At 39.7% G+C, this 21,429-nt stretch overlaps 2 protein-coding genes across 2 annotated transcripts in view; both read right to left on the reverse strand.

Moving 5' to 3' along the window:
• The window catches only part of LOC306651732 (uncharacterized protein), a 484,650-nt gene that overhangs the window by 391,118 nt on the left and 72,103 nt on the right, over positions 1–21,429 (reverse strand). The window lies entirely within an intron of this gene.
• Positions 1,788–21,429, reverse strand: part of LOC306651073 (proteinase-activated receptor 2-like) — a gene marked incomplete at its 5' end in the record, with an annotated part of 73,831 nt that continues 54,189 nt past the window's right edge. Inside the window, one exon of the mRNA XM_079123606.1 lies at positions 1,788–4,372. Coding sequence (XP_078979732.1) covers positions 3,175–4,372 — 1,198 coding nt within the window. The 3' untranslated portion in view covers positions 1,788–3,174. The remainder of the gene's footprint in view (positions 4,373–21,429) is intronic.

A 21,429-nucleotide genomic window follows, 5' to 3' on the forward strand; every position in this document is an offset into this window, starting at 1 on the left:
CTAGTTTGGGGCTATTAGAATAAAGTTGCTATAAATAGTCATGCACAGGTTTTTGTATGAGGATATTTTAAATTCTCTGGGAAAAATGATTAAGAGTCCAGCTGGGGGCTGGGGTTGTAGCTCAGTGGTAGAGCACTTGCCTAGCATGTGTGAGGCACTGGGTTTCATCCTCAGCACCACATACAAATAAATCAATAAAATAAAGGTATATACTTTCTCTCCCTTTGTCTATTAATGTAGAAATTTATACTGATACTTTTCTGGTTTTAAACTATACTAGAAAGTTAGGCTAGTAAGTTATTGAATAAGGAATTTATGCCTACTTTACAAAATAAGGAATCATAAACCATTTGTGAAGAAAATACTATTTTATGTAGACTAACCTGGTCAAAGGAACAGTGTTATGGTTTTGATCTGAAATATTCTCAAAGACTCATGTGTTGAAGGCTAGGTCCCCAATATAGCAATGTTCAGAGGTGGAACTTTTGGGAAGTGATTGAATCATGAAGGCTCTGTTCTCATCAGCAGATTAATCCACTGAGGGATTCATATTTGATTGCACTCTCGAGAGGCAGTGGAAACTCTAGGTGGTAGTGCCTAGTTGGAGGAAGTAGGTCACCAGGGAGGGGATGTGTTCTGGAAGGGTTTATCTTGTCCTCTGCCCCTTCCTCCCTCTCTCTACTTCCTGACTGAAATGAGCTAAGAAACTTTCCTCCACCACACCCTTCTGCCATAATTTTTCTGTCTTTGTGTCAGCTAACCTTGGAACAAAACCTCTGAAACTGTGAACAAAAATAAATCTTACCTCCTAAGTTTTTTTCCTTAGGTATTTTGTCCCAGTGGCTAAAAGCTGACCAACATAGGTAGAATGGACTGAAGTAGGAAGAAACAGAAGGCAGACGAGGAGGCCAGGTGAACAAAGGGGTGATCATTTTGTAGTGAAATGATTGGGAGCCAGGAGAACCAGGAGATTCCTGTGCTAATCCCATTTCTGTCACTGAACTTATTATATATCCAACCTCTACCCAGTCATTTAATTTTTCTTGACTTCCATTACCTCACCTATAAAATGAGTGATTTTGCCTGGATCTCTAAAATTTGTTATGGCTTTCAAATGTGCCTTTTTATAATTCCAAACAATGAGAGAACAGCAGATTTTCCCCTGGGGAAGAAAATATAAAAGAAGGATCTGATAAAAAAAAAAATCTTGAAGGTTAAGAATCTACTCGACTCAGTCACTGAGTGAATGTAGAGGAGATGAACTCTCAGAAGGCCTTTGAAACTTCAAAGCTAGTGACAGAGAAAAGACAATGCTTTTAGTTCAGTGGAAATGCAACTCAACAAGATTAGTTCATTTTGGTGGGAGGGGTGGGAGGGCTTGTTAAATTTAATTTTGGACATGTTTTGCCTGTGGATAAGATAGCTGTACAACTCCAGGAGGCACTATTTTTATGGTGTTCTACGTAAATGGCCTTCTCACTCCAGGAGTTCTATTGTTACAGTCCACATAATGACAAACAACGGTCTTGACTATGGATATCCACATAGACATGTCCAAAAGACAGTTGGAGATGAGTCTGGTATTTGGGAAGGAGGATGCTTGGGAAATATTGGCTTGGAATTAAGTAGTTAGTAGTGGACAATATGTAGAGACTATGCAATTAGAAAGAAATGCATGCTTTAGAGAGAACAATATTCAGCTACGATCAAATGTATGATCATTTGAGTCCAGGAGTTCAAGACCAGCCTGGGCAACATTGGCTTTGTCTCAAAAAAAAATTTTTTTTTGTAGAAAAATGATCATGTGTTATTTATAAACCAATCATAAAACAAAATAATTTTTTAAAGTCACAAATACAACAGGTATATAAAGTCAATTTGGAGACAGGTACTTCTTAAATATGCTGCAAATCCTTGTACATCCCTGCTGCTTTCCAAACAGGTGTGGTTCAAACCCTATGAAGACTGTAATTTCATAGTTGGTAAGAGGTGAATAAAACTGATAATAAATATGCCAACAATTTTTTAAAATACTAAGTGGTAAATGCTATTTTAGTTGCAAAACACTTTTACTCAGACTGAGGTTAGTGAAAACTTATACAAAATTTGTATTTACATGTTGAAGATCCTCAGTGTATTTTTCTGGAACAGTAATATACACAAAAACTCAATCAACACAAAAAGGATCAATATAGAAATAACTCAAAATTTCAATAAGTCAACAAGGACGTTTCATTGAGATGAATACAAAGAGGCACAAAACTTTTTTTTTTCATACCAGGGATTGAACCCAGGGGTCCTTAGACACTGAGGCACATCCCCAACCTTTTTTAAAATTTTGAGACAGGGTCTTGCTAAGTTGCTTAGGGCCTCACCAAGTTGTTGAGGCTGGCTTCGAACTTGCGATCCTCCTGCTTCAGCTTCCCAAGCTGCTGGAATTACAGATGTGAGCCACTGCACCAGCACAAAACATTCTCACAAGTTTTTCTTTTTAGAAACTATTGTAGCACCTTGTCAAGTGGCAGTGAAGCTCAAACCAATAGTTCTCAAATTTGTGTGCAGAAACATCACACAGGTTTATAAAACGTCCCTGCTCCCACCATCTGAGCTCTTGTTACTGAAGCTGAGGAACCTATACTTTTAACAAGATTCTCAATGATTTTAATGAAGTGTACAAGAATGCTGCTCACTGAACATTTGAATTCTGTCACCCAACCCAAGCTCACTGCTATTGGTTGGAAATCTGACTCTGAGCAGTTTACCTTGTTAGTTTCCTCATTTGTAAAGTCAGTCAATCAGATTGATGCTCTCTGAAGGCCCTCAAGCCCTAACAAGGCTAAGATGGACCCCAGACGTAGAAGAAAGATTCAGATAGAAACCTAGCTTTCACACCAAGTGTAGTTTTTATAGGTAACTGGGTTTTTGTCTTTCCACTACCTCCTATATCTTGCTCTGTCAGTTCAGTTTTTGGGACATAGGAGAATTCTGACACACCTATGTTAACGTGAGAGACTTTTCTCATGCAAACAAGGAAGCTTCCAGCAATCCTGGGAGAAGCTACATATACATGGTCTGTGCTAGGCCCTGCTTGGTTAAGCAGTAACAACCATCTCCCCACAATGGAAAGCAGGCTTTGCATGCTCTTCTAGGACTCCATTTGTAGAGATGGAATACTCAATAGGAGGTTTTAACACTGGTTGAACTTGAAGAGTAAGAGCTGGATTTCCTGGAGAATTTCTTTGAGTTGAGGGATATTTGCATTCTCTTCACAGTGCGGATGCTACGACAAAGGAGAGCGTTCTTCACATGATCCCTAAAATCTTGTGAAACAAAGTAATAGACAAAAGGGTCGATGCAGCTGTTGAGGGTGGACAGACAGAGGGCTACAATGTACAGGGCATAGACATGGCTCTGGCCTCGGCTTTTAATCAGAAAATAATGCACCACCAGCAGAAGGTTACTGGGAGTGAAGCAGATCAAATACATGGCCAGAACAGTGACAATGAGTTTGATGGCCCTCTGCCTTTTCTTTTCCGAGTGTTCATCCATGGCAGAAGACTGGAGCATTCTGATCATGAGCACATAGGCAGAGGCTGTGAGGAAGGCTGGGAACATAAAGACTCCAATGGCCAGAGAGAGGAAGTAATTGAACATGTCCCCCACCAACACCTCCTCAGGCAAAACGTCATGACAGGTTGTTATGTTGAGGGCTGGAATGTAGATGGTCTGCTTCATGACATACAAGGGGTTAGTGACCAGCAAAATCAGTAGCCATATTCCCAGGGAGATCCCAATAGCAATGTTTGCCTTCTTCCTGGTGTGTACCATGGGGTTCATGATGACCCAATACCTTTGCACACTGAGGCAGGACATGAAGAGAATGGAACAGTACATATTGCCATAGAAAAAGCCAATGAGCACCTTGCAAAGAGATTCCCCATAAATCCAGTTGTTGCCATTTATGTGGTAGGCAATCTTCAAGGGGAACCAAATAAAAGACAGGAGGTCTGCCAAGGCCAGATTGGCCATGTAAACCACAGCAGGGTGCTTCTTCTTTGTTCGGAAAAGAAAGATCCACAGGGCTATGCCATTACTTGGCAGACCAACCGCAAATACAGTTGTGTAGACAATTGGAAGAAAGACGGTAGTGAGCTTTCCAGTGAGGACAGACGTAGAAAACTCATCCACAGAAAAGCCTGGTTCCACTGTAACTCCTTTTCCAGTGATTGAAGGGGGGTTATTATGTTTACCAATAAGACTTCTTCCTTTAGAGGTTCTATTGGATTCTAGCTTGTACAAGGCCCTGCGTTCATTCCCCGGCACTTTTAGAAGTGGGCATGCCTCTCTTCCCTCCCCTTCCCCACATCGACAGCTGGGGATTTCTCAAAAAAATTTTGATTCAATTGGATTCTTTCAGTATAACTGCACTTGACTATTATGCATGTTTGTTTTGTAGTAATTTATTCTCTGTCTCATTCTGTATATAATGTTGCAAAAATCATTTGTAGTGAATTTTTATAGCTGAATTACAGATTTGTCATTCCTCTAAAAATCAGAATATTCTAAAATTAACAAAAGGTCATATATCCATAGGCCAAGCATTCGGTTGAAAAGTGATAAAATAAATTTATTGTCCAACAGATGCATTCAAAAGTTTTACTTTTATAAAAAACAGATTAGGTTATAAAAATGGGCAAGGATTCATATCTTCTTTAGATAAAATGAGGAACTCCTCCTAAACTATAGTTTGGTATATTCACTGTGCATATTACCATCATGAATCTTTCTGGTTGATGGTTAGTCTGTTTTAAAAAAAGTTTTATCTCTAGGGAGGATGCCAGACTGAGACTGAGTTATGAGGCATAAAAATGAAACTTACTATTGAGAGGACCACCCAGGTTATTCTTTAGTCAACCCAACTAATCTTCTTGCTAGGGGATATAGGGTGTGACTAAGTAACTTGGAAATTTGAACCAAACAGAAATATCTAAACTTATCTTTCCTTCTTTCCTCCCTCCCTCCCTCCTTCCTTCCTTCCTTCCTCCCTTCCTTCTTTTTTTCATGCTGATGATTGAACTCTGGGCCTCACAAGCACTAGGCAAGCTAGTCAAGCACTCTACCACTGAACTACATCCCTAGCCCTGAACCTACATTTTCTAATTAGTGTGGACCTTCAAAGTCAAAGTATGATTCTCTTGCAGTATTTGTTTACCCATTGCTAAAGACTGAATGTTTGCGACCCTTAAAATTCATATGTTGAGATACTATCCCCTAGTAGGATGGCATTAGGAGGTGGGGCCTTTGGGCGCTAATTAGGTTATAAGAGCTTGTCCATCCTTTCCGCCACATGAAGAAATCCTTTATGAACCAGAAAGTGAACCCTCTCCAAACACTAAATCTTCTAGTGCCTTGATCTTGAACTTCTTAATTATCTAGTCAATGCTATTCTGTGATAAAAGCCCAGATGAACTAAGATATATATCTATTCATTAATTCCAGTCCTTTTCAGATTTTGAGCCAATGTAGAAACCATGCAAGAAAATAAATGCATTGCATTATAAACACAATTTGTTTTTGCTCAAATCTATTACTCAGTTGAATCACACAAATAAATGGAATGTCTTTTAACTGTTTTCAAAGTATCAAGCCTCCTTCAAAGAATTAAAAAAATGCCACCATTGAGAAGATTAAAAATAATGATCCATACAATGTGAAAACATTCTTGAAGACAACAGGAGTACAAAAAGCCAACCAAGATGACTTCTTTGAAGGATTGTTATGTTTATAAATGGTCATTATTTGATCAAAATAGTTGTATGGTTTGTGGAAAGAACATGGATTTCCTATTAGGCTGGCAACCCAACTTCAATTATCAATTCTACCTCTTAAAAAAAGTATGAACACAGGCCACTTGTTTTATCATTGTTAAGATTGCCATCATCTGACAAAATAGATACTATAATAATGTCATAGATGTTTTGTGAGAATCAAATAAATGAAGGATATTTAGCATAGTGCTAAATAGTTGGACACCAAAAGGAACCTGAATCACTGTCATTGCAAGAAGATCAAGTGTATGGTTTTATAAACTTTTGGAGGTCAAGGACTCTCTCTAAGATTCAGTGAAAGCTATAGCTCCTCTTATTGGAAATAAGTTCATGTACATATACATACATTACATTGCAGAAATGGGATATGTCACATGGGATATCTATGATATATCCTGGCAGATTATATCTCATAAAGTGCATCCATAAACCCCTGGTTAATAGTCTGCAAAAACTACTTCCCCTGATGAAATTAAATCACACCATCTGCAATTCATATGTCCCTGATTTGAGAATCATTTTGTTTAAAAGTCTATTATCTTGCTGTTGGTTGATTTCCAAGTATTCTACCTGGGACCTTCCTTTTTCCTCAGTCTCTCTAGTTATGTTCACCCATTGTCTAGGCTTCAACTACCTTCTCTATAAGTAGTTAATTTTTTATCTCCACTTTGGGGAAACTGACAAAGGTTTAAAACTTATATCCAGAAACATGCACATATATGTATATCCTCTCAATTTTGCATGTAATCTTCAAGGCACTTGCGTGTCAGTCAAAGTCTATCCATGGATGCAAGATTAGGCCCCTCTGGCTTATAGGGAACCACACGTTCATGTATTGAGTAGCTCAGGCATTTGGTATTTGTACTTGGTTTGTAAATCCATTCCATGTTTAATAGACACAAAATTCATGTTTTTTAAGAATTATATAATCTGATCTCAGATTTTCTTGGCTTCTAGCTTTGTTATGGAAATCCTGATCATATTCCAAATGTTGAACATGTTGGGGGCTTACATGGAACTCTGCAGAGTGCAACATAATCCCCCAGACTTGGCTATAGCCTTTAGGGCACTGTGAGTGAACAGCCAGGTACAGGTCTTTGTCCACTGTGCTCAACATGGGACCAAATCAATTTGTTTTAATTATTGCAGTGAACCATGAAGGAAACAACCTCTTTCCATTAAAAATAGTCTCTTCTGGGCTAACCTGACCCTTTCATGAGGATAACTTTCAGTTTTAAGGGTTTCGAACCCTCACCTTTACATCTATCCTCTCCAAGATGGCAACAGTGAAGGGACAACCAGTTGATATGGGCATCTTTGTGTGGGTCCTTTTGGCCTCTACAGTGATATCCCCAGCAATGCCCCCCCATCATTGTGCATTCTACTGGCATTCATTATGAAGTCCAGAGCACGTGAAATATAGGGTCTATATTCAGCCCATCTAGTCCCAGGTTGCCCAAGGGCCCTGCTGACATGACCTCACCACAACCCCTGTCTGCTTTTCCTGTCCTCCAAATCTCAACCAGATTGGACATAATCCCGTACTGTTTTCAATGTCCCCCCAAACCTGTCAGAAAAATATCCTCAGGTTCTATCCTTATGATGGTGAGATTGATGGGGAGGGTTACAGTGGTATCTGACCTCTCCTACTTCCTTCCTGGTCTTTTACCACCTTCTTTTTTCTCTCTTCCACTTTTCCAAATGCTCCACTTCCATTTCTGAATAGTGCACCCTTCACTTGCATTATATCTTGAGTACTCCCAGTCCAAGTAAAACTTAAGAATCCTAGTAGGCCAGTCATGCCTTCTGTCTCTTTCCCTGCCTCTCTCCCTTTCTTCCTCTACCTCCTGCTCTCTCTCTAACATTTTCTTTGTGACTTAATTTACATACTATAGAATTTACCCATTTAAAATGTACAATTCAATCAGTTTTAAAAGAAGTTTATAGAGGTGTGTAATTATACCACATTTCCGGGTTAAAATATTGTCATTAGTCCACCTCCAATGCCAGGTATCTCCTAGACTTCTTTCTATCATTGTGGATTTGCCTATTCTTCACATTTCACAATGAAATGATACCATATTTGCTTATTTGTATATATACGGCTGCTTTTACTGTTAAAAACAGCATACTGTTCTTAAGGTTCATCCACATTATATCCTATATCAGCACTTTGTTCTTTCTGAAGACCAAATAACCATTTCATTGTATGAATATACCTATCATATCGCTTGTCCATTCATCTATTGATGGACATTTGACTCCCTCCCCCTTCTTGGCTTTGTAAATAGTAGTGTTGTTTTGAACATTCATGTACAAGTTTTTACTTGAATAGTTATTTTCGAAGTTTTTCGGATATATACCTTGGAACGAATTTGCTTGGTCATGTGGTAATTCTATGTTTACATTTTTGGAAGAATCACCAAACTATTTTCAATAATGACCACATCATTTACATTATCACCAGCAAAATATGAGGATTCTAATTACTGTACAGTCTACCAACACTTGTTATCATCTCTCTTTTTTATCATAGCCATTCTGGTAGATGTGACATAAAAAGAATATAAATGGAATTCAGAAATCTCTGATGCCAAGACTGCTATTTCCCAGAGGACTTAAAAGAATGTAATTTTGGAGGTCATATAAAAAATTTTCCCAGGCCAATGTCCTAAAGCATTTCCCCTATGTTTTTTTCTAGTAATTTCATAGTTTCAGGTTTTACATTTACTTATTTAGTCCATTTTGCGTTAATTATTTGTAACTGGTGGGAGATGGAGATGGAGTTTCATTCTTTTGCATATAGATATCAAGTTTCCCAACACCATTTATTGAAGAAACTGTCCTTTCTCTATGTGTATTCTTGGCCCTTACATCAAAAATCAGTTGGTTGCAAGTGTACAGGGTTATTTCTGGGCTCTCTATTCTGTTTCATTTTCTATGTGTCTGTTTTTATGCCAGTACCACGCTGATTTTGTTACTGTAATTTTCAGTATATTTTGAGGTAAGGTAGTATGATGTCTCCTGCTTTGTATTTTTTCCTTCAAATCTGCTTTGGTTATTTGGAGTCTTTTGTGGTTCCATGTGATTTTTAGGATTTTTAAAATTTTCCTGTGAAGAATAATCTTAGAACTTAAGTAGGGATTGGGCCCCCAAAGCACAGGCAACAAAAGCAAAAGTAGACAAACAGGATTATAGCAAATTACAAAGCTTCTGCACAGCAAAGGAAATTATCAACAGAGCTGAGAGACAACTTACAGACTGGTAGGAAATATTCACAGATGTACATCTGACAAGAGGTTAATATTCATAATTTATAAAGAAATCAACTGAATAAACACAAAACCAAAAAATAATACAATTTAAAAATTGGCTAAAGGCAATCAGTGCACATTCTGCAAAGAAGAGGGTCATTGGAGGGGGGACTGTCCCTGATGCTTCTAAGAGAAGCCATGTATGATCAGCAAGACCTTGACCAATCCTGGCAGATAGCACCACTGTAGTGGAAAGCTAAAGGAGCCAAGAGGCTTCACACACGTACTCAAGAGTGATCTCTGAGGAATCTCAGCTGACTCTTAAGAGTAGATAAGATCAAGGTCAGTTTTGACCAGTTTGGTCTTAAACGAGATAGTGTAGCCTAAGCACAGTCCTACATGGACATTTAAAATGAAAAACAATGTTTTTTTAAAAAATTTTTTTATAATTGTAGATGGACAGAATGCCTTTATTTTATTTATTTATTTTTATGTGGTTCTAAGGATGGAACCCAGTGCCTCACACATGCTAGGCTCCACCACTGAGTGACACACCCAGGCCCATGGATTATTTTTTTTTAACTGTGACTTAAAATGTACACTTATGTCAGCCCTACCAAAGGTAAGTAAAACTGGAGGCTATAAAGGAAGGACTCTGGTGTGGAAGGGCCTAATAATAATGACCACAAAGGACTCTAGAATCACAAGTTTGTCCTTAGTTAATTTGAGCTTGATCTCATTGATCTATAAATCTTCCTAACCTCCTTTATTGATAAACTTAATCTGTTTTTCACTGACATAATCGTGAGTTACTGTCTTCATGGTTTTCAGAGACCGGATGAAATACTAACTGCTTTTGTGCTAATTATTTACAAAAAAGTAATGCTTCGCTGTCTTGTTTACTGTTGTCCTAGCATGATCCCTGCCCTATGTATGCCTTGTCCAGTCACCTGCCATCTGCCACTGTGGATCTCTGGACTGCCCTGAGGCTGAATACCCCTAACTGTTCATACCCCTAACCCCACCTGATAGAGAACAAGGACTTTGTGTTACTTCCCCCAATTTTGCCCTCTTTGAGCAGAAAGCGGCTTGGAGATGTCATTGCCCATTTTCTCACAGAAATGGAATGTAGTAATTGACAGTTCAGGAAATGTAACAGTGGTCCACGTTATGCTTTGAATATAGCCCTTGCTGCTCTGCCACTGCAACTTATTTTTAAAATGGACATGTTTCTTTCTCTTCTTCTCTCCCTGCTCCTCCCTAATCTCTTCCCCTTCCTAATCTTAGGGGACACAGGATTACCTTTCTTCTCCATCTTAGGCATATTTATCTGTCCTTGAGCACACACCCACCATACGAACAAAGTAAACCAGACTTTGGGGATGGTACCAAAAGATCCCAGAAATGAATATCTCCAAAATTAACAAATGAAGTGCAACTCCAACAGAGAACATATGGAATGTAGCTTTTGAATCACCTCTTTAAAAACCCCCTATTCCTTCATGATTTCACTCATGTGGAAAGTATAAAACTTGATCTCATAAAATTTGAGGGTAGAATAGCGGTTACCAGGAAATATGAGGGGGAAGAGATGGGGAGAGGTTGATCAATGGTACAATGTATACAGTGCCATAGAACAATACAGTTAACAATAATGCACGTATCTCAAAATATCTAGAAGAGAGGATTTTGAATGTATTTACTATAAAGGAATGATGGTGAGAATTAAGACCAGTCAGCCTAATTTGATCATTACCTAAGGAGTCATAAACATGGATCAAAATGTCACATTGTATCCTATAAATATGTAGAATTATAATGCATGAACCCCAAATCATGCTAATAACCTATTATAAAGTGATCTTCAAAAACATTAGATTTACTTGACCAAAAATCCATGTAATTTAATAACCAATATCCAGAGAGCATTACTTTTTTCCTATCTGGCTTCTGTCCTTCCTTAAAGCAGTAAGACCCACTGATTTAACAGCAGTGGGAAACAAAGGACATCTTAAGGCAATATGATTTAACAAAAATGAAAGATATGCTGACTGGGGGCTTGGGCTCATTGTTAAGAGTGCATGACCCTGGATTTGATCCCAGTACTGCACATGCGCACGCGCGCAAACACACACACACACAAACACACACACACACACACACACACACCAGATATATTGATCGTTTTCAAAAATACTATCCATCATATCTTTGCTCTTGGATATGAATTGAAAAGAGTAAAAGCTCAAATTTGGATATGACCTTCTAAAACAATATGGGGACATGGATGAGGAGACATTGAAGGTTATTTGATCAAAGAATGATGATAGGAGGGAGTGCCAACTGCATCAAGGAAGAAAGATGATAAGGTGGAGGCAACAAAAATATGCCCAGTGTTTCAAACTTCAAGAACATTGAAGCGAGGGCTGGGCAGATACCTCAGCTGGTAGAGTGCTTGCCTTGGAAGCACAAGGACCTGAGTTCGATCCCCAGTACCGTAAAAAAAAAAAAAAAAAAAAGAGCATTGAAGCGAAGGCTATTTAACCAAGGTCCTCTGAAAAATGTGTTACAAAAATAGGCCAACAGAGGCATTTCAAGATGGCGGACTAGAGGTGGCTGCATTTCATGTTGCTCCAGGACTCAGGATTCAAAAGAGGAGATATTGAGAGACTTGGGACCAACTCAAAGCAGCTGGGTGAGTCTCTCCCGTTGGGGAGGCGTCCCGGATGGGGCGGTCATCCCGGAACGCAGGGAACTATGTGAAGTAGAGCTGCCCAGCGAGACACCCCTCCCCCCGCTGGAGCAGTGAACTCGGACAACTGGTAGCGTCGTAGAGGAGGCCGCTCAGCACAGCGCTGGGACTCGGAGCAACCACTGGGGCTCCGGTGGCTGCCCAGGGGAGGAGCGGTGAGGAGAGCTGTGTGGACTCAGAGCGACCACTTCTGAACACTCCTGCCCTGAGGAGGAGGAGGAGGAGCGTGGCCGCTTGGATTCGGAGTGACTACACCAGAGCTACAGGCGGTTGCCAGAGGAGGAGCTGCGAGGCGAGCTGTTTGGACTCAGAGCGACTGCTTCGGAACGCCGGGGCCTGCCCGGAAGAGTAGGAGGAGGAGGAGGAGGAGTGCGACGGGTTGTTTGGACTCGCAGTAACTGCATTAGAGCTCCAGGCGGCTGCAAGAGGAGGAGGCAAGTGGTGAGTTGTTTGGACTCAAAGAGACCGCTCCTGAACACAGGGGGGCTGCCTGGAGGAGAAGCGCGGTGGGTCGCTTGGTCTCGAGTGGCTGCACCAGAGCTCCGGGCGGCTGCCCAGAGGAGGCGTGCAGCGGGTCACGTGGATTCAGAGCCACTCAGAGCGACCGCTCCTGAACACCCGGGGGGTTACCTGGAGGAGGAGGGGGAATGGGGTGGGTCACATTGACTCGGAGTGATCGCCCAGGGCTACGGGCGGTTGGTGGGAGGAGGAGGCACACAGTGAGTTGCTCGGACTCCTAGTGACCACACCGGAATACTGGGCGGCTCTCTGGAGGAAGAGGTGTGCGGCGGGTCTCTGGGTCTCAGAGCGATTGTACAGGGCCCCAGGTGGCTGCTCAGAGGAGGGGCCCCATAGCCAGGCGATTAGGTGCAGAGCAGGGTCCCAGGACCTAGGAGGCTTCTTGGTGGAAGAGCCACAGAGAGACATGCTTAAGGGCGGAGTGAAAGTTCCAGAACTGCAGGCAGATTCTCTGAGGAGGGGCAGCCTAAGGAGATTCATCTGTGAAGGGTGAGGCTCCCAGGCCCAGGAGGTAGGGCCGGGCCCCTGGGAACTTTGCAGAGGAAGGCAGGCCAGCCCAGGCGGTAGCTGTAAATTGAAGGGAACCTCTAGGAGGGGAACTGACCAGCGAGACCTCCCCGCCAGGTGAGTCTTCCCTTCCGGGTGAGGTTCTCCCACAAGGATGGTAAAACCAGAGACACAGGCCCAAACAAGTCTTGCCTCAGCCCACAGCCTAGTTCCCCTTTGGATGACCATTGGTCAACAAGTGGAGGTACCTCTGCCCACTAGCAGGGAATATACCCCACCTGAAGGCCACCACTCCTAGAGAGGCAGATTCGTTGTGGAGCACCGCATTATCAACTTCCTCCAAGACTTCAGCCTACTGAAGGCTAAGAGGGGATATACTAGAAATCTTCAGGGACATTATAAGTCAATAGAGGAAATCTGCAATATCTCAACGGTCCACTGATACCTGAACAATATGAGAAAACAAGGGCAGAAAATGCTGCAAACAAATCTAGATGTTACATCAATAAAATCCAAAGACAGCATGGCAGAAGAAATGACTGAAAGGGAGTTCAGAATGTACATAATTAAAATGATCAGGGAAGCAAACGATGAGATGAAAGAGCAAATGCAGGCATTGAATGATGAGATGAAAAGAGCAAATGCAGGCATTGAATGATCACACCAATCGACAGTTAGAAGAGCAAATACAGGAAGCAAAAGATCATTTCAATAAAGAGTTAGAGATATTGAAAAAAAACGAAACAGAAATTGTTGACATGAAGGAAACAATAAACCAAATTAAGAACTCCATAGAAAGCATATCCAGTAGGATAGAACACCTGGAAGACAGAACCTCAGACATTGAAGACAAAATATTTAACCTTGAAAACAAAGTTGAACAAACAGAGAAGATGATAAGAAATCATGAACAGACTCTACAAGAACTATGGGATATAATGAAAAGGCCAAATTTAAGAATTATTGGGATTGAGGAAGGCTTAGAGAAACAAACCAAAGGAATGAACAATCTATTCAATGAAATAATATCAGAAAATTTCCCAAATCTGCAGAATGAAATGGAAAATCAAGTTCAAGAGGCTTATAGGACTCCAAATACACAAAATTACAACAGACCCACACCAAGGCACATTATAATGAAAATGCCTAACATACAAAATAAAAACAGAGTTTTAAAGGCTGTGAGAGAAAAGAACCAAATTACATTCAGGGGGAAACCAATACGGATATCAGCAGATTTTTCAATCCAGACCCTAAATGCTAGAAGGGCCTGGAACAACATTTTTCAAGCTCTGAAAGAAAATGGATGCCAACCAAGAATCTTATACCCAGCAAACCATACCTTCAAATTTGACGATGAAATAAAATCCTTCCATGATAAACAAAAGCTAAAAGAATTTACAAAAAGAAAGCCAGCACTGCAGAACATTCTCAGCAAAATATTCCATGAGGAAGAGATGAAAAACAAAGAAGCAAATCAGCAAAGGGAGGAATTATCCTAAGGAATTGTCAGATAAAGGAGGAACCAAGTAGTGTCAAATAAATAAATAAATAAATAAAATTTAAAAAATGAACCAAATGACCAGGAAAACAAATCATATCTCAATAATAACCCTGAATGTTCATGGCCTGAATTCATCAATCAAAAGACATAGACTGGCAGATTGGATTAAAAAGAAAGATCCAACAATATGTTGCCTACAAGAGACTCACCTCATAGAAAAAGATACCCATAGACTAAAGGTGAAAGGATGGGGAAAAACATACCATGCACATGGACTCAGCAAAATAGCTGGAGTATCCATCCTCATTTCAGATAATGTGCACTTCAAGCCAAAGTTACTTAGTATCATATGAACAGAAAGCCACAAAGGAAAATACTAAACACCCAAAGACTATATGAATAGCTTTTACTTATTTTTATTTTTTTGTGGTGCTGGGGATGGGACTCCAGGCCTTGCATATGCTAGGAAAGCACTCTGATAACTTTTATTATAAACAGAAACCAAGATGTCTTGATTTGTCTCATTTTATCCTTAAAGAAGTGTTAGAACTGAATTTCTTCTTGTAACAATAGCTGCTTGACACTGAAGTAAAAATAACACACAATAAAACTCTTAGTATCTGTATCAAAATATCCTAAAAACTAGTTTGGGCTTTACAAATCCTGTCAAGTCTCTGTATTCATGATTTTGCTTCATTCCTAATTAATCAAGATTTTGCCCTATTTTTATGGAAGATATGAAGTGATTTGGTCACATAACTTTAGGGTTTTTTTTAAAATTGTTTTTTCACATGAACTGAATTCTATCCTATGATCCATAGCCATCCCCATTTGCCAATGTACAAACTGCCTTTTCAAGTTGAAACTATACATTATAGCTGGGCGTGCTGGTGCATGCCTATAATTCCAGCTATGCTGAATGAGGCAGGAGCATCTCAAGTTCAAAGCCAGCCTCAGCAACTTAGCAAGACCCTGTCTCAAAAGTAAAATAAAAAGAGTTGGGGATGTAGTTCAGTAGTAGAGCACTTGCCTAGCCTGAATGGGACCTTTGGTTCAATCCCCATTATTCCCCAACCCCTCCAAAAAATGATGTAGTTACAGTGTAGTTGATACTACATTTACACTTTTTGGCAATATATCATGCAAACTTGGTAGAGGCAATTAGAAAAATAATACAAATGCAATGGGTGGGAAAATGAATAAGAAGCTCCCCATTCTGAGTTTTTGAATTTTCTAAAATGCAATCTGGGGTTGCGTATTTCTTTTTCTTTTTCTTTTTTTTAGTACTGGAGTTTGAACTCTGCCTCACACATCCACAGGTTCTAGCACCAAGCAACATCCCCAATCCCTGGGAATGTGTATTGTTGATCCATGTTTTACTTGATCATTCATCAAGAGGAAAATAGACCATCATCTCCATGCCAAAATTTTCAAATGTGTTTAGTTATGAAAAATATGTATTGCCTGCAAAGCAGTGGCATTGAAGAAGAAAACAGCATGACATAAGAATTTAGAGTATTCATTATTAAATGAAGGTTCTTATTGGAATGTGATGCTAAAAATCAAATGCCCATACTAAACATATGCCCATATTTTTTATTTCCAAGTAGATGTATGAATTTACAATTAACAGTTATTAACAGAATATACATGTTACTTTCCACAATCAGGACATGTTTAATATGTTGCCATGAAATTGGCTTTTTGATTATGTTGGTTATGTTTATTCAGCTGTTATTTGGCACATGCTAACATATTGACGCTTTGGGAACCACTCCAGGTTTTCTGTTGTATAAATATTACCTCAGAGCAAAACATAAATTCTTCAGCAGTGAATGTATTTGCCATATGGAAAAGGGTCTCATTACCTTTAGTTCCAGTTTTATAGTTTATAATTTCAGTTTTAATGTAATATATATATATATACACATTTGTATTTTTTTTTTAGTTAAACATGACAGTGGAATGCAATTTGACATATTATATATACATGGAGTACAACTTCACAGTCTTGTGGTTGCACATGGTGTGGAGTTACACTGGTCATGTATTCATATATGAACGTAGAAAAGTTATGTCTGATTCATTCTACTGTCTTTCATATTCCCATCTCCCCTCCCTTCCCTTCATTCCCCTTTGTCTAATCCAATGAACTTCTATTCTTCCCTCTGACCCGCTTATTATGTGGTAGCATTTGCATATCAGAGAGAACATTTGACTTTTGATTTTTGGGGAGTTGACTTATTTCACTTAGGATGATCATCTCCAGTTCCATCCATTAACCAGCAAATGCCATAATTTCATTCTTTAAGGCTGAGTAATATTCCATTGTGTACATATACCACAGTTTCTTTATCCATTCATCTGTTGAAGGGCACCTAGGAGGTTGGTTTCATTCCATAGCAGTTAGCTATTGTGAATGCTATAAACAATGATGTGGCTGTGTCAATATAGTATGCTGATTTTAAGTCTTTTAGGTATATGCAAGGAGTGGGATAGCTGGGTCAAATGGTGGTTCCATTCCAAGCTTTCTGAGGAATCCCTATACTGCTTTCCAGAGTGGTCTCACCAATTTGCAGTCCCACCAGCAATGTATAAGTGTACCTTTCTCCCCACATCCTCACCAAAATTGTTACTTGTATTCTTGATAATTGCCATCCTGACTAGAGCAAGAAGGAATCTCAGTGTAGTTTTAATTTGCATTTCTTTAGTTGCTAGAGATGTTGAACATTTTTTCATATATTTGTTGACTATATTTTTTTCTTTTGTGAAGTGCCTGTTCAGTTCCTTCCACACAATTCTTAATCACATGGTGTCAAGGTTTGGATATAAGGTATCCCCCAGAAGCTCCTGTGCTCGTGCAAGAATACTTAGAGATTAAGATTATGAGATCCATAACCTAATTAATCCATTCTAGTTCTATGGACTGGGTGGTAACTGCAGGTAGGTGGGGCAAGGCTGGAGGAGATGGGTCATGGGGGGTGTGCCCCGGAATCCATTCATCTACCCTGCGACCCATACCCTTTCCCTCTCTCTATCCCTTGGCCACCATAAATGGGTCAGCCTTTCTCCACTTGCCCATGGTGTCCTGCCTAACCCTGTGCCCAGAGCAATGGACTCCTCTGACTGTGAACTAAACCTTTGGAAACATGAGCCCAAATAAACTTTCCCTCCTCTAAGTTGTTCTTGTAGGATATTTTGGACATAGTGATGCAAAAGTGGACTAACACAGAGAATACAGTAAATGTACCATGAGCCACAAAAGAATCATGGGAAAATACAAAGGAAACCAATCATGCTAATCTAACCAGCTCCACCTTCCAACATCTCCATTACTTTTATTGGTTTAAAACCACATCAGAACCAGGTGTGGTGGTGCATGCCTGTAATTCCAGCTATTTGGTAGACTGAGACAGGAGGATCACAAATTTGAGGTCAGCCTAAACAATGTAGCAAGATCCTGTCTCAATAAAAAAAAAAGGGGGCTGAGGATGTAGCTTAGTAGTAGTATGCTTGCCTAGCATGTACCAGGCCCTGGGTTTAATCTCTAGTAGGCAAAAATAAAACAAAACAAAAAGCCACACACACACACACGTTAGTGATTTTTGCTTGGAGCTTGAAATTATAAGGAGCTTGAAATCTTTCTTCAATAATAATAAGAAGAACAATTATTCTCGTGTTCAGATATAGAACCACAGGTTTTTAGATTTTAACTTGGATTTATCATATCTATACATTCTTTCTTCTATGCTAAAATGTTCAATAGTGTGGAAGGGGCAATGTGGGATCCTGGCAGGGTTTATTAAAATGGGAGAAACTGGAATCTGTTTAAATGGTGATGAGAATGAGCAAGCAGATCAGGGGAACTTGAAGGTAAAGGGTAACAGAGAAAATTTATAGTCTAAGATTCCTAAGAAAGTGGGACTAGAGATATTTCATTCATAATATCACTAGGCACACGTAGGGTATGGGTACAGGAATCATGCAAAGTCTTTGGATGGCTTCCATCCTGGATTCTGTGGGAATGTAGGTTTTCCTTTGTTTTGATCTTGTCACAGCAATTTAGGCTCAGGAGGGACATGGTATATTCGTTCTCTGCTATGCATGGCAGCAGCAGACCTAGGAACAGAATTGACTCAGATTCCCAGGCCAATGTTCTTTTCTCACACCATACTGTTGTTAAGCACAATGTTGTTTCCAAAAATCATTTTTATTATTTTTTGATTTTTGATTAACAATTTACTGTGCACTTCAGTACATTTTGTCTAAATGATGTAGAGCTGGTTTCTGCATGTGAAATTCATCTGAGGGACAGGATCTTTCCTGCATAGGTGTCTAAAGAATCCTGCTCCCACCTCCCCCTCATGCCCCTTTCAGAAACACTAGCTCCCAGAAAAGATGAAGGAAGTGAAAATAATGTTAATATAACCAGCTTCACATTCCAATGTTAACACTGTTTTAATTGAGGTCAGTGGTTTAAACCCATTTCTATGGTTTGTAGCTCACTGCGTAGAACCACAACCATGGAACGGGTTGACAATATTAATTTTTTTATTTTTTTAATGTTTATTTTTGGTGCTGGGGATCCAATCCAGGGTCTTTTGAATTCTACTACTGACCTACTCTTCAGCCTTATGATACAGATTTATATTTAAAAATTTCCCAGGAGCAAATTCAATAATGAGTCCATAAGCAGGATTTATAAATGCCTTAGTAAGTCAGCAATCTCCAATCCTAATCCAGCTATCCTTTGACTACTTCATCTACCATTTTTCTAGCATGTGAGACACCCATTCTGGTGTCTTTTTTCAATATTTGAATTGTGATTTTTTTGATTCTTGACCTTCATAACTTTGCTCTGTTTTGACAGGACCCATAAACTTTCTATTTTTTTCTCTTACACATTGACTGAAAATGGTTTTTCTATGACACTTTATGAGACTGTGTGCTACATGATATGGTGGGTTGGAAACTAACCCCCTTTACTATCTTCTATTTTCTTAAACTTGAAGCCCAGAACTTGAAGATACCCAACAATTCTGTATTGATCATTTCCGGCCTCCCTTTCTCTTGTGGCAAGTTGCCTTCTAACTAATTCCCAAAGACCATGTCAAAGGCCCACTCTGGCAAGCCTAGCACTATAAAGGGAGTCATGCAGTGGACAGGGAACTGGCTCTAGAACATTCTTGATTAGTTCTATAATTTCCTAATGATACAATTCCCAAGATGGTCCTTCTTTTTCTGATGCCTTTATTCCCATGAACGAATTTTGTCAGCACTATCTTTCCCTGCAAAGAACAGTCAATAACTCTGGCTGGTTCCTCTTCCACCTTTTCATCTCATATACTTACATTTCTCACTTGAGTCACCATGTTTATAGATTTATGCTTTGTTCTGCCAATTTTGGCTCCTGCTTCTTAAGCCTGCTCTTTGTATGTCTTGAAACCTATCTGTTTTTCTTGCCAGCTGTAGTCACATCAGTTATGACTAACGTGATTGGCCATGACAGGTCCTCACCAGAGTAGGTCCCAAATGAATAACTAGAAAAACTCCTAGATTCTGTAATTCAGGCTCAGAAAAGCAGAGGTTGCCCCAGTACTGGCACAGAAAAAGTTTCAAGGTCCCAGCACAGAAATTAGGCCCAAGTATTATGAATTCCTTAATAAGGAAATATTGCTGTTATAGCTTGGATCTGGAACCATCCCCCAGTCTGCCGTGCTAATGGGAGGAGTACAACCATCAAGAGGTAGGGTCTGATGGAAGTCTTCGGGTCATCGTGGGCATGCCCTTGAAGGGATTGTGGGATCCTGGTTTCTTCTTCTTAATCTATCTATCTATCTATCTATCTATCTATCTATCTATCTATCTATCTATCTATCATCTATCATCTATCATTTCTCTCTCTCTCTCTCTCTCTCTCTCTCTCTCACACACACACACACACACACACACACACACATCAGTCAAGAGGTGAGCAGTTTTGCTCTCCTGACATAGGCCCAAGGCAACAGAGCCAATCATTCATGGACTAAAACCTCTGAAACTGGGAATCAAAATAAGCTTTATCTCTCTATAAGTTGATTGTCTCAGGTATTTGCTATACTGAGAGGTAAAGCTAAAACAGTTGCCTTCTATAATAGTAACAATTGTCTCTGGATACTTGAATATGGACTGTACAAAGAAGAATGTAGCTCCCAAACCTGGTAGAAATTTCCTTTAGCGTAGGATGCCAAGTTTATAGAGAAGAAACCAAAGTAAAAGTGACCTCAAAACATGAACCAGATTTCCCGAATTGGTCTCCTGTAACTGGAAATCAGCTCTGTTTTAAATTTCCACAGATCTGTGGATCTTATCACTGGGTGTACAGGCAACACATAGAGCAAGGAGCTCTGAGAGGATTTGCCTCACTCTGTTTCACATTCATTTCCCTTTCCCACACCTTTTATTCCAATTTTCTTGACCATTGATTCCAGGCATGTGATTGCATTGACACTGAACAAAATAATTTATTCTTTCAAAAATATTAAGCACTTATACTGTGTGAGTACTCTTTATAGCACTGAGGACAAAGCACTACACAGTAAAGGTAAAAATCTGTCCTTGTGGAACTGACGTTAGACAGTATGTTAGTGAGAAGTGATATGGAGAAAATAATATAAGCAAGAAAGGGAAGTAGGGAGTTCCAGGGATACCTTTTAATATAGTGCTCAACGAGAACCCCAATGAGATGGTGACATTTGACTAAAGACCCGAAGAAAGTGAGAGAACAAGTCATGTGTTATCCTAGAGATGAGAGCACCCCTTAGAGAGAATAGCAGGTGAACAAACACCAAGGTGGGAACAGGTTTAGGATGGTTAAGAAACAGCAAGGTCAGTATAGCCATAGACAAGTGAAAGGGGGCACCCTGTGGGACATTGCAAAGTGCCAACATGTATGTGCAGGTTACCTTTTATGTACCCCATCATGGCTTGAAGATAAAGTCATGATTTGCAAGAGATCAAATGGCTTTTGTTTATTCACCCATAATGAATATCCTTTCTACTGCCTTCATGAGCATTTTCTGC

The sequence above is a fragment of the Sciurus vulgaris genome (genome assembly GCF_902686455.1).
Source record: "Sciurus vulgaris genome assembly, chromosome: X".
Taxonomy (NCBI): Eukaryota; Metazoa; Chordata; class Mammalia; order Rodentia; family Sciuridae; genus Sciurus; species Sciurus vulgaris.